General features: G+C 37.3%; 1 protein-coding gene across 7 annotated transcripts in view; it reads left to right on the top strand.

Moving 5' to 3' along the window:
• Window positions 1-12,809, top strand: part of BCL11A (BCL11 transcription factor A) — a 218,692-nt gene extending 205,883 nt beyond the window's left edge. For 6 of the 7 annotated variants that reach the window (XM_058164864.1, XM_058164867.1, XM_058164866.1 and 3 more), the window contains one exon: window positions 10,742-12,809. Coding sequence is in view for 4 of the 7 variants with exons in the window: in XM_058164869.1 (XP_058020852.1) it covers window positions 10,742-10,825 (84 nt within the window). In the remaining 3 variants the exon portion in view is untranslated. Of the gene's footprint in view, window positions 1-5,500; window positions 5,519-10,741 lie in introns of all 7 variants that reach the window. The other variant, XM_058164870.1, reaches the window with a different exon arrangement.
• The last annotated feature ends 745 nt before the right edge of the window (window positions 12,810-13,554 follow it).

The raw sequence follows: 13,554 nt of genomic DNA on the forward strand, positions 1-13,554 counted from the left end.
GGTTGTAAAATAAATACATTGGAAAAAGGTTTAACAATATATGCTACTTAAATATAGGAAAATGCACACTCCTGTTGATTCCTAGGCTACGAAGAAGAAAAGCAAACAAATGGAAAAGAAGAAAAACACATTTATGGTCTCTTTTTTCTGTAATTTTTAGAATGGTATTTGAATTTAATGTTCACCTAGAATAGGCACTATAGTATTTATAATGAAGCTTGTATTTTTAACTGTTGCTTGTTTCTCTTTTTTTAAAAAAGGGTATCAGTTACCTTTTTTTGGTAGTGGAAAAACACATACACACAAACAAAAAACAAATAGGCTGCCACAGTATATTTTTTTAATTTGGCAGGATAATATAGTGCAAAATATTTGTATGTTTCAAAAAATAATGACAAGGAAAGTGTGACATTGTACAGATAAGAGGCCATATAATGGCTGTTTTGGGGGAGGGGGAACAAAAACCTGTTTGAATGTCGCACTAAATGAGCTTCTCTGATGGTTGTACATATCAAAGTTCTTTTGGGGTTTCTTTGTTTTTTGCTGCCATATTGTATGCAGTAATCCAAGGTGATGATGTTGGTTTGTTCTGTAGTGTGCTCTGGTCCTTTTTCTTCTCTTACCCTTTTACATTCCAGCATCTTAAACTTCATATGCAGTAAAAGAAAAAAAATTAAAAAATAGAATGAAAGGAAAAAATAAAGTTTTGCAGGCTTTTTTCCCCCATTGCCAAAAAGAAAAATAAATTAAAATGGTGCTTTATATATTTAGATTGGAAAAAATTTCATATGCAAAGCATATTAGAGAGAGAGAGAGAGAGAGAGAGAGAGAGAGCCCCGCTGGAGTCGATACCCTTTTTGTATATGGCAATGCAAAATATTTTGTTATTATCAGCCTTTTCTATTCCTGTAATGAAAGCTGTTTGTCGTAACCTGAAATTTTATCTTTTACTATGGAAGTCACTATTTATTATTGCTTACACGCTCTGTTGAGAACAGTGGCGTCAAATTTGATCTTTGTTTTTTTGGGTTTTTTATTATTTAGATGACCAAAGGTCATTGGCAACCTGGTTTTTTATTGTATTTTTTTCCTTTGTCTTTGTTAAGTTCTATTGGGAAAACCACTGTCTGTGTTTTGGGAGGGAGGGTCTTTTTTTAATTGGGTAGTTGTCTGCATTACCCTGTTCATTCACCCATTTTGTCCCTAAACTGAAAAAAAAAATAAAAAAAATTGCTTAAAGTACATACCATAAGCTTTGCGTATCCTCATTTGACACACTCTGTAAATTTCCCTCAGTGAGAGAAGCAACTTTTAAGAGAAGCCCAGTGGGTTTTCTTCACAGGGCATTTTAATATATTACTAACCTAAAGACCCAGAAAGCTCTCTATTTATACTACAATAAAATATTTTGCCCCTGAGGAAATGCTTCTTCGGTTTTATATTGCGATGAATTTTTTTAAAGAAATGAGGAGAACTTTATTTTATTTTCCATCTAGATGTTTTCCTTCTCTCCTTTCTGATTTTTCCTAAGAATGCATAGCTAAAGACTAAAAGAATAGCAAGTTGGTGATGTTCATATTTGTCTGTGAGAGGATCTATCGTCTTGGCCACTCTCATACCCCTTTCTGTTTTGCACTGTTGCATACATTCACTAAAATACTGAGTTATAAAACAATATGTAACCCTGTATGGTGACCTCTCATAATTCCCTCTTCTTTTTCCCAGCTTTAAAATCAACTGAAGATCCATGTAATAGATGAATTGGAAATATGCGGTCTCTGCTATGCAATCTAATATAGCAAAGGCAGAAACATTTAAGGATGTGCAAAAATGCACATTGAAACATACTGGGGTGCGCATTCTAAACCCTCCAAGTTTGCATCTTCCAGACTCAACATATTGGGAAATTGCTTTGTGATACTTTCTCCAGTTGGAAAACAGACTGGGATAAGGAGCTGCTCTTTTTATATAGACTGTACAGTTGATAGGTTTTATCAATACATTGTATATATATATTGTCTTTAAATATCTGAACTCTAGTTCTAATTATATATATATATATATATATATATATATATATATATATATATATATATATATATATATATATGTATATATATAAGTTTTACGAATACTGCATGTTGCAGCATCAATTTGCTTTATTAAAAACACATACCTCTGTGATACTGTCTCTTGCTCTTCCTACACAAATCTCTTGTGTATTTTTTGTTTAAATTTTATTTTTAAAGCTTATGTTGGTGTCAGTTCATTAGCAATTTGGTACTAGTTTCAGTCCTTGAGATGTTGGTTTTAAAATAACTATTAAAGTAATTTCCCTAAAGCTCACACTAGGGATTTTTCATGGATTAATTTAAAACTGCCCATGACCTATGTTTAAAGAACTTTTAAGAACTCTTAATGTCCCAACTAAGTTGTATTTTGGCAGGTATCACTCTGCTATCAAACTATTCAAATAACACCAATGAGGAGCACATCAAAAACTGGGATTCCTCCACTCTGGGATTCCAAAGTATAAAATAGCTTGCCAACTATTTTTTTCTGATTTGTGCTACTTCAGGGAACCCAACAGCTGTTTTTAATACTAAGAGAGAAACGTAGAATGTAAGGGTACAGTTTTGAAACAAGGTTCGTGTGTCTATGTGTACACACAGATACATACCCATACATGCATACACACACATATACACTCAGTACTTACATACGCACCTGCCAGTCATAAACATCTGCCAGAGAGACATAAGTTTGATAGAGACAAAACAGTTCATGCTGAAATTATCCATCAAAAGTCCAGCCATACACAAACTCTTTTAACTTTGAATACATAAGCATGGATCTAACCCTATGGACTTGTGAGGTATACTTGAAGCATAAATTTTTGCTGTTCTTTGCTGGGAAAGGAGCTTCTATTTTTGGTACAGTATGTTCCCCTGACATGGAAGAGGATGAGAGAGTTTTTATTCCTATTAATGCAGGAGACTGCATTAATGATGGCGATGAAAATTATTATTATTTTCACATCCTGGTGACATCCTGGTGACTCACAGGATGGGCTGAACTTGTCATCTTATAGTAGAATATGATTGAATTAGAAAAGGTTTACATAAAACTGATAATTGCATGAATTTCACGTGAGGACTTTACCTCTTACAATTCCAACCCTCATACTGAACTAGTTTCAGAAATCCATATGAACATTGCAGGCGTGTATTGGAGTAATTATATATAGGACTTCAGAAGTTGTGAAAACAAAGATTGTTGCTAGCATAAGTACAGAAGAACTACAGATATATTGAATTACATCTTACTGAAAGATTTGTTAGTTAATACCTCCATTGTTTCCCTTAACATGTTCAATTAACAATTTTCTAAGGCAGTTTTCAATGCAATTTTAATTCAGTGAGTATTATACTGTACATGCATGTTAATGTAAATCACGAGGGATGGCTTAGCACATTGTTATTTCATAAACCATAGTTGAGCAAACCATACGTCTTCCATAATCTTAGTTATCTGCTGCTCATTCTTCTATCTCTCTCTTCCAATTTTGGGTCTAGGTCCCACCCTTGGCCGCGCCTCCTTCACCTCCAGCCACCGGCCTCAGCCCATTCACAGCCAGCTTTCCTCCTCTGCTGGCCCTCCCCTGGCGATTCTCCCAGGCCAATGGGCCTCTAGCCCTTTGCCCCTTGCCCTTCAGCTTGGCCATTCACTGAGTTTAGCTCCACAGGACTTAAAGCTGGCAGCCGATCAGGCGGCAGGTGGCAACCATGGGGCTGGGAAGGGTGACCCAAGAGACTGGAAGGGGGATATGATTGGTGACAGATTACAGAAGAGAGCAAGTGGGGGCAGATAGACAAATGTTGCCTGTGCACGGCTCATGCTGGTGCTGGAAGCAGGAAGCAGGCAAATGCTTGTATGTTGGTCCTGGGGGGCTAGGTGCAGTGGCAGAGCATTGAGGGTAAACATGGTATGTGCAATGGGGGGGGCAACTGACCTGCCAGTTTGGTATTAAGCCAGAGTCCAGGCCTTTGCCTGCTTCCTCTTCCCAGGAGCAACACGAGCTGCCCACAGGCAGCATTTGCCTGTTTCCTCTTCCCAGCACCAGCCATATACAAACAATGTTTGTCTTTGCCCCCCCCCCCGCCCCTCAGGAGCAGCACGTAAGCAGCATTTGTCTGCCTGCCCCCGCTTGGTGTCTTCCATAACCTGTCACCAATCACAGCCCCCTCGGTCACCCTCCCCAGCCCCATTGTTACTGCCTGCCACTCGATTGGCTGGAGACTCTTTGTCCCGTGGAACAAAACTCCTGGCACAAATGATGCCTCGGTGAATGGACTGAGCCAAAGGACCAGAGGCCCATTGGCCAGGGAGAGATTGCTTGGAGAGGGCCAGCAGAGGAAGAAAACTGGTTGTGAATGGACTGAGGTGAGTGGCTGGAGGCCAAGGGTGGGAGCCTAAAGGTCCCATTCTGCAAATTTCAACATTTCTCTAGTGTTCCCTTCAGTTCCCCCATTTCCTAAATTAGATCGATCTTTCTATGTTCAAGTTCAGTATTGTCATTTTAGGGTGGAAGGCTAAGCTTTTCTAATTTCATGCTATCTTCTTTTTTCCCCTTTACAGCATGGTAGCTAAAGGTTGATTAGTGTGTCAGAGAGGTAAATAAAATTGAGCTGTTATTGAGTCAAAATTTGAGCATATATTATAGAAATGAAGGACACTTTTGATGATGTCAACCAGAGTCACCAGAGCAGTCCCTTCTGTGGATTGCTGGCTGCTTTGACATGCAGGATCTGAAAATTATTTTTTCTAGGAAGGTGGTACTAAACTGAAGCCATGAATTTTCCTATTCCTACTTTCCCTTTTCTGATCTGGCAAAGAAACATCATTAGCTGTGCACAAAATTCTTCACAGATACTTGTAACATCCTAAGCCACTTTGGAGCTGCTAAATCATATGTCATGCAGTTAGGAGCACTACTTAGAGGATTAATAACAAGCATAATTTCCTGATATGTTTTCTTTATCATATATTACTTAGTTTCAACTCTTACAATAACTAAAACATGGTCAAAGCTGTATTAACCTTTAAAAAAATAAAATGGTCTTATTTACTGTTGCTTAATATCTTATTTTAATTTTTTTCAAGGTCTTCAAGTGGAAAGTGATTAATGTAATGCTCACCAGCATCTACTGACATTCCTGGCCAAATTATCTGAATTAAAAGTAACTCGGCAAGTGAATCAGAACACTATCTTCATACATTGTGTATCTTCCCAACCACTAAACATTGATACAGGCTGAGATCAAAGTAGACATAAGGCGACAGTCTTGATTGACATAGTAAATTCTACTAAGCAACACAATGTTTACACAGGGAAGCCAATTCCCCAAACCAGGGTATTGTTTAGTCACTGATAATAGTAATGGTTCTCCATCAATTCATCTTCAAGCCCTACAGGTTTTCAGAAATAATCCGCTTCAAGGTATCCCATTCTCTTCCTGTTGCTGGTTTATTGGACTTCTGGCTGATTAGGCTCTCTGACTTTCTTACCTATCCAGTTTCTTGTATTTTGATTTCCTTTCCCCTATATCAATTTTGTCTTTTCTAATTGGCACTTTACATTTGAATTCCTAAAACCACCTTTAGGTGGCCAAAAAGGAATTCTCTTTTCTTTTTTCTTGATTTTCTCATTTCAAGCCAATCAACCTCTGTTCTTCCTCATTTTTCTAACTTTCAAAGTTATACAAATTTTGTAACCTTACACCCACCTCAAATCTCTAGGCTAATATTTCTTTCCAGTTATCTTGCCACTATGTTAGATCAAGTCTGTTGAATTCCCCCCCACCCACAAACTAGGACAACCTTCAATAGTTTTATTTTCCCCTGACTTTTAGGGTGATGCATAATTTCCCTTCACCTTGACATTTCAGACTTTATTTTTCATGTCTACTTTTGCAGCAGAACCTTAGGATTTATCTTTGTATTTCCATATGTATCATTAATGCAGAATTAACCCAGTTCTGTGATCCAAACAAATAATACAGATTTGATCCAAACACGGGTATAGAAAACACTAGTCTTACATTAGTCTCTTTTCTGATTGAGACATCTTTTGCAGGATTTGGGGGTGGGAATATCTTTATTACTCTTTTCAGGTGTTGTCCATAAAAGTTCTTTCTAGGATCTATATGTGATGTTGAATCATCAACTCATGTTCCTGCAGTGCCCTACAGTGCTTGTTCCTGCATTGTGTGTTACATCATGCATTTGTTAGAACCTATGGATCTTCCACACTATTCACTGAAGATTATGCAAAATCTTTACTCCAAAAATGAAGGGGAAATGTTTTTGTATCCTTTGGGTTCCAGTACAAATTGCCCTTAATCCTGCAGACCAGACAGACCTTTAGAAACTTGGGGATGAGCAACAAAGGAGAAAATGATGGAGAAGTAAGGGAGGATTAAAAATTGGGAGTAATTGCATATGATTTATTTTATGGGGTTAAGCCTTCTGCTAGCTTAACTGTCATGATGGTGAGCCTGATGAATTTGAAACTGACAAGACCAGAAACTTTCAGAAGACTGGAGAACCAGTGGATTGGACCATTAAATGAAGACGTGGATATGGTGACCTGCTTGCTGTTTTAGCCTTGCAAAGGCTTATGAATGTTTCTAGATCCCTTGCTTATATATTTTTTTCCTTGTATTATTTATTTATTTGTAGCTCACTGAGAGCCTGAAGAAAAGAGGCTGGAGATTAATAGCGCTGCAATTTACTCATGTTTGGTGATTAGACACTTAGTAAAGTGTATGAAAGCCATAGGGAATATATGTGACTGGCTCTTAACCTGGGCTTTACAAAATAGGTAGGTAATATTGTATATAATCCTGACATGGAAAAATAGGCCTTTACTGCAGCACACAGTTAATGCAAGAGTAACATCCTGTTTTCCTTCACTACATGTATAAGGTATGTTAGTACAGACTCCCTGAAGAATTTAATACAGAGATTAATTCTGCATAATTTTCTTACTTTATGAGGGAGAAGCGTTGGTCAGGTTTCAGTATGGAATATCTGTCTCAGATTTTACCACAGAACCATGTATTTAGCTTCACCTCAAAAAGAAAATAATCTGAGTGCTAGCAGATTACTGAAATCAAAATGGCAATGCTATTTGAAGACTTCAGTACTTATCAGTTCAATTACTATTTTAGTACTAGTATTAAACATTTCAACAATACGCTGTTGTACTGGCTTTTATAAATGTCTGTAAAGATTTTAGAAGTCCTTTTCATTGGTCATCTGCTCTGACACAGCCATCATTTCAGTTTCCATTACCTTGCACATTGCATATGTACAGAATGTGATACAGAAAACTGTCAACCTGTATGTCTTGTCTTCATTTCTGAGGCTAATTGATGTATGTATGTATAGCATATATTTTAAAACTATCTGTAAACACGATGCCTTGAAATAATTAATCAACCATATTTTCTTCAAATAGGAGAATTGGCTTGGACCAACTGAGAATATAGACAAATCTTAAATACCCTGAAAGTTTAATTATAGCATCCACATTTGCTCTATAGTTTTGCTATTATAATAATTTTCCAAGCCAAGTGAATTATGATAACATCTCAATGATACCTGCTTTTGTATCATTGATGGAGGCAGAGTAAAACCATTAAGTTCAGAATTCGGACCTTCCACAAGAGTTAATTCATTTAGGTTCTCGTCTCATCCGTCACATGCTAACTTGGCTGCATGGAACAAGGCACTTTCCTCCTCCTTCACCATTGCTTTCTATGTTGTTTAACAAAATAAATCTTCCCAAAGGTTTTCTTACAAAGACTTCATTAAACCAGAATTCCAAGGGCATTTCAGATTTCTCATACTTAACCTTAACAAAGTGACTCCCATTCTTGTTTTTTAGCTTGCATGGGGAAATAGAAAACCCAGGGCCATACAGCAATTTAAGGACAACCTGGCAAATTCACAATGTACTTAAGGGTAAAGAACCTGCTGTTTTCATGTGGAATATGTAAGTACAGCAGGTGACAACACCTAGCACCCTTGGCTGATTCAGTGAAACCTAAGTAAGGACAACTCTAGTTAGTTGAACATCTTCATAGTTAACTAGGAGTCAAATTGAAGGAGTCTTTACCATTCTTAATAGATGAATGAAGCCCAGCCAGGGTTATGGTCATTTCAGTCTGACTACATGATAGAACTTTTAAGAACAAGAAGTAGAACCTTCACTCCAAAGTAAAATCACGGGATTTGTTTCTTCAAGTCATTTATTACTATTACTTAGGTTCCGAGCCCTTATTGGGTAGGATACTAATATCTGCACACCTGAATAATAACAACACTGCTCAAACAATGTGATTAAAATGAAGATTTTTTTTATTTTCAATCATACTTTTTATGCTATTATATTTGAGTACATCACAATCTGAAAATACAGTTACTGTGATAGTTGTGAATTATTTTCATGATGTAGAGGGTTAGGTCTGCTGGGGACAATAAGGCAAATAGTGGAAAACAACAGCACGATGCCACCTAAACATAGAATGAAACAGCTGTGAGCCTTCAATGTTTTTCTGCAAATCTCAGCTTCCTTAATCATTAGCTGTGCTGGCTAAAATTGTGAGAATTTTAGTTCAGCAATATCTAGAAATCCACAGTTTTAAAGAACAATTCATATTTGGCATGGAATTTCTGTACTGTGACTTTGCTTCCCATTTATAACTGCATGGAAATTAAGTCCACATTTTCAAGATCTCATAGTATTGTTTAATTAACCAGAAGAGATAAGGAAGTTGATCTACAGGAACCAAGCAGAGTAGAATAATTTTGTAAGACAATGTATTGTGTCCTGAAAGCCAAAGCAAAACAACAAAAAATAGCCATGTGAAATGTGACATTTTCTAGAAGTGTGATGAATTAATGGCATTATAAAAGCATTATCTATTGAGGCCACTTAATATTTGTTAGATTCCTGAAAGCGATTTCTAATGGTAGTCATAATGCATTCTGAAGTTGTGCCAACATTCTATACAAGCTTGACTGGCAGACTTAAGAAACTTTTTGATGTTTATTTCTGGTGGGGAAAAAAACAACACTAAATAATGAACAATGTGGTTCAAGTGGGTGGAACATATAATAACGTTGTCACTTGTGAACATTTGAAAACCATTGAATCTCAGAAAGGCAAGCCATTTCTCAGAAAAATTGTCACAATCCTACCGTAATTTTCAAATGAAAGAAGACCCTGAAAACAATTTTATGTCCTGATTCCCACAGATATATTCCAGTTGGGCTATGTCACTTCAGGCTGCAGAGTAGGAGTCATACTTGTATGATTCTATATACAAAATGCATATCAATGTTTGCATAACATTACTGCTGAAGTATTTTTTTTCTGTGCAGAAATGATAACATATCATTATCAACCCTCAGAACTAGATCACTGAAATTTCATGCTAGAAATGATCTTGAAGAGCCCCTTAAAATCATAAAGAAATGGCTTGCCTTTATCAGAGCTACCAAAGTTTTTCATGTATTTGATCAGAATCATATTCTGTATAATAGACACTAACAAATTGCTCTGATTGACTTTGGAATATGAGAATGTATCAAGTTTGTTCTTTTAATTAAAGAACTGCTATGTGTTGTTTAATAAGGGAAGCAGCACACATGATCAGCTATGTCTTTCTGGTGCAGTTCTTTGTATATTCCAGCATTATGAGTGGAGAACATCCTGTGTTTCCAACACATCCAATACATAACCAAGTATCCATCTCAATGCAATCAGTTGGATGATCTTTATGGACAAAGCATCAAATTACAACAGTGCCGTTGGATAAGACTAATCTAGTGGGTGGGGGGAACAGTAAAATCTTCATCATTTACAAGAACCATAATAATGGACGGAATTCTCCAAATATGGATTCTACATCCACAGCTTCTTCTAAAGTCAGCAAAGTTTGAAAGGCACAAGCATGTAAGCCCATGTCTCACATCATGGGAGCTGCTAATGGGCTTGGATGTCAGCATTTCTCAAGGAAAAGTACTGGTTTGATGACAATTTGTGTTGTCATGAGATTATGCTATGTGTTAGGGTAGACATAAAAGCCCTGATCCAGCAAAGGAGATTCAGGTATGAACAACAATAGCACTTAGACTTATATACCGCTTTATAGTTCTTTATAGCACTTTCTAACAGGTTTACAAAGTCAACAGATTGCCCCCAACAATATGGGTCCTCATTTTACTCTGCTTGGAAGGATGGAAGGCTGAGTCAACCTTGAACTGGTTGGGATCGAACTCCTGGCAAAAGTTAGGGGATTTAGCCTGGAACTCTGTATTCTAACCACTGTGCCGCCACCACTCCATGAATGCAGTCTGCTTTGTGGTGAATCCATATGCATAAACCACAAAATGCACTCTGGCCCATAAAGGTGGTTGAATGTGTCTCTTTACAAAATTGACTAATAGCCATATTGATCTGTGATCTTTTGTTGTGAGTGGCTAGGTACATATGCTGGATTGGGGCACTGTATTTTTCAGGTTAGGTCATATAGGAGATTGTTAACTTGGGAGGTGCAAGATAATCAAGTAAAGTGTGCTGCATCCTCTTAACTGTAAACACAAATGCTTTGACTTTCGGTCCATATTACACCTTTCTTTTTTCCCTCCTCTGTCCCCATTTTTTTTCTAGGTTGGCGTAGCGCCCAGGGAACTCCCGATGTGTGGCAAATTCCGGATGGAAGCTCAAGGACGCTTAAATTCTGAGAGAATTTGAAACGCAATGGGGATTTGCGCCACGTATGTGACATCCAAGTGGGGTTGGCTGTTCGGTTAGTTTCGTGATGCTACCTGACTGAACAGCATCAAAAGCAGGATCTTTGCAGACACCCCTCTGCCGCCTGTCCAGAAGACTTTCTATTTATATATTTTTAACAAAATAGCAAAACCACATCATTGGGGAAAAATCTTTCATCAAGGGCTTTCTTATATATATCTATATTCCTTTTATTTGACAATCTTGTATGCCATTTTGTTCCTAGAATGGCAATGGGAAAGCCACCTAAAAATAATAGAGTGATCCAATAAACAAGGAGTTATTAAATCAAAACCTTTTACTCAGGCACATCTACATTTCTCATTTATGATGTCCAAAGCCTGAAAGAACACACATTTTTAAAAACCTTTAAAGTTCAGGAAGGCTTTTCCCCTAAACCTTTGAACTTCTACATGAGTCACAGAGCAGACTGTAGTTGAATTGGGGTGGGCACCCTATGGGTTGCATGTGACTCCCGAGTCCACTTTTTGCAATTCACTGAGTCTGTCAAGATCATACAATCAACATTTGGTGGGAACTACCAAATAATGATGGCGCCAATTCTCAATGAGAAATACATGAAAATAGGTGTATTAATTTCTGATGGATTTAATGCACTGATCAAATTTTATCCTTCCCAGCCCCTCCCACCAACAGAAAACATTTCTTCTCTGGTGATTCTATTATGTTACTGCACAATCTACTGCAGCTGTAGCAACCACGGTCCTTGGCCATGGAAAACTTGCAAGACTTGGACAGATTAGTTTTATGAGGTCTGGTTCAATATAAAATAATTTCTTCGGCTTTACTTACTACAGCATAAAGAGATAGCTCTCTTTTTAAAGTATATGCTGAATATTTCAAGGCCAATTTTAGGAATATCTGACTGACTTTTTATCCACTTTGTTTAACACCTATTCTTCTCTAATGGAGAATGCAGAAGGGAGAGCACAGTAAACAGGAACTCTTGTGGCAACATCTAACATAGCCAATGCTTGCAATGACATAATGGTGTGCCAGCTGATGTCACATGTGGAACAACGGCTTCCATTGATTTCTGCTGGTTTATTTTGTGCATACTAGTAGCCAAAACTCAATGTAAAAGCAACATGTCACAGTGCAACGTCTTCCCTAACTAGTAGAAGTGGAATACTATTATTTAGCCCATTGGAAGTTTTAATCAAGTGCCTGTTAGTTAAATATGATCAAACATGAAGTCCAATCATGGAAATGGCCATGTTCTTTTCACAGAATATGTCCCAGTGTTTCTTATGGGAATATTGAAATTGTAACCCTCTTTAGAGTGCTTTTCCTCCTTCCAGTGAAGCCCCATAGCTTTGCTTTTCCCATAAGATACATGCTATAAGTTGTTTGAACAAGAAGAGATTTAAAGAGAAGCAGAAAGCTGGCAGAAGCAGCCACTGCAGTGGCACAAGTCCTGAATATCTGCAGGTCTGAAATACATTTGGATCCTGATCTTTTCTTATGGAAGCGAGTTCTTTGCGTGAATTGGTATGGGCAGACAACTAGTGTCCTCTAAATATTTTTTATTATAATTCCAACTGTCATTTGCTGATAGGAAGTTCCAAAACATTTGACAGAAGCAATTTGCTTACCCTTGTTGAAAAATTAATAAAGGACAGAAATAAAATGGGCTTGGAATCTGAGAATTTGAAGGGAGACTTCTAAACAACTAATTCAATTCCCTGTGATGTAAGAAATTAAGAGCCAAAGTAACATCTGCAGATTATTTTCCCTTCCTCTATCTGGAGGCCTCCAGTGAAGCAGAACCACTAACCTTCGATGCTTGGTTCCATTATCAAGCTTCTCTTGAAGACAAGAAATTTTTTACTAATGTAGAACTGAAATCTGTCATCCTTCATGATAAGTCTGTTGTGCTGCCTTGACCAGCATGGAATATATCTTTTCTATCTTCTTTTGATAGTCCTTAAGCTTTGAATTCCAGTGATTAATTACAAATCATTGATCCTTATCATTGATCCAGTAATTTTGGTATCCTATGCTATATTGACAGGCAACATCTCTTGGCATTTCAGAGGAAGTCTCTCTTAACTTTATCTGGAGATCCTCCCAAATTACTACTTCAAAATTAATAAGTTTTGCTTGCTCTTGGTTATAGCTGCTTGGTACATTATTTACTCCATGCCTAGGCTCTACAAAGAATCTGGATTGAGTACTGGAGGAAGAAGCAAGGAATTTTGTATCCTCAAATCTTATTTTCCTGCAATTAATTTTTCCACAGGGGGCAACTCTTTTTCAAAGGACCAGTGAAGTTGGGTCATTACTACTATTGTTTCCTGCAACCTAAATAAATTGGGGAAAGGATAGTTCTGACAGATGATAAAATAGCACATGGGGTCTAGAGAAGAATAGACACATAATACTTTTCATCTTGAAAAACTATTAGGACTTTCTATGCTTTCTCTGTACCAGTTCCAAACTGACACACAATTTCTCTAGGGATAGGGATTTGTGCGTAAAACAGAATTACAGCAATCCATACCATTGCTAAATTTGTGGTTGCTTAAAAAAAAAATAGGCAGGAGAAAGAGGTTAATCGTTGCTGATGCCATTCTCCTGATTTGAAGAGAGCCATTGGCAGTTGTTCTTTATGTTAGGAAGGAGGTTCCCATTGATAACAGATGCAAATAGTAGCATCAGGGGTTTGC

The sequence above is a fragment of the Ahaetulla prasina genome, chromosome 1, assembly GCF_028640845.1.
Source record: "Ahaetulla prasina isolate Xishuangbanna chromosome 1, ASM2864084v1, whole genome shotgun sequence".
In the NCBI taxonomy this organism is placed as follows: Eukaryota; Metazoa; Chordata; class Lepidosauria; order Squamata; family Colubridae; genus Ahaetulla; species Ahaetulla prasina.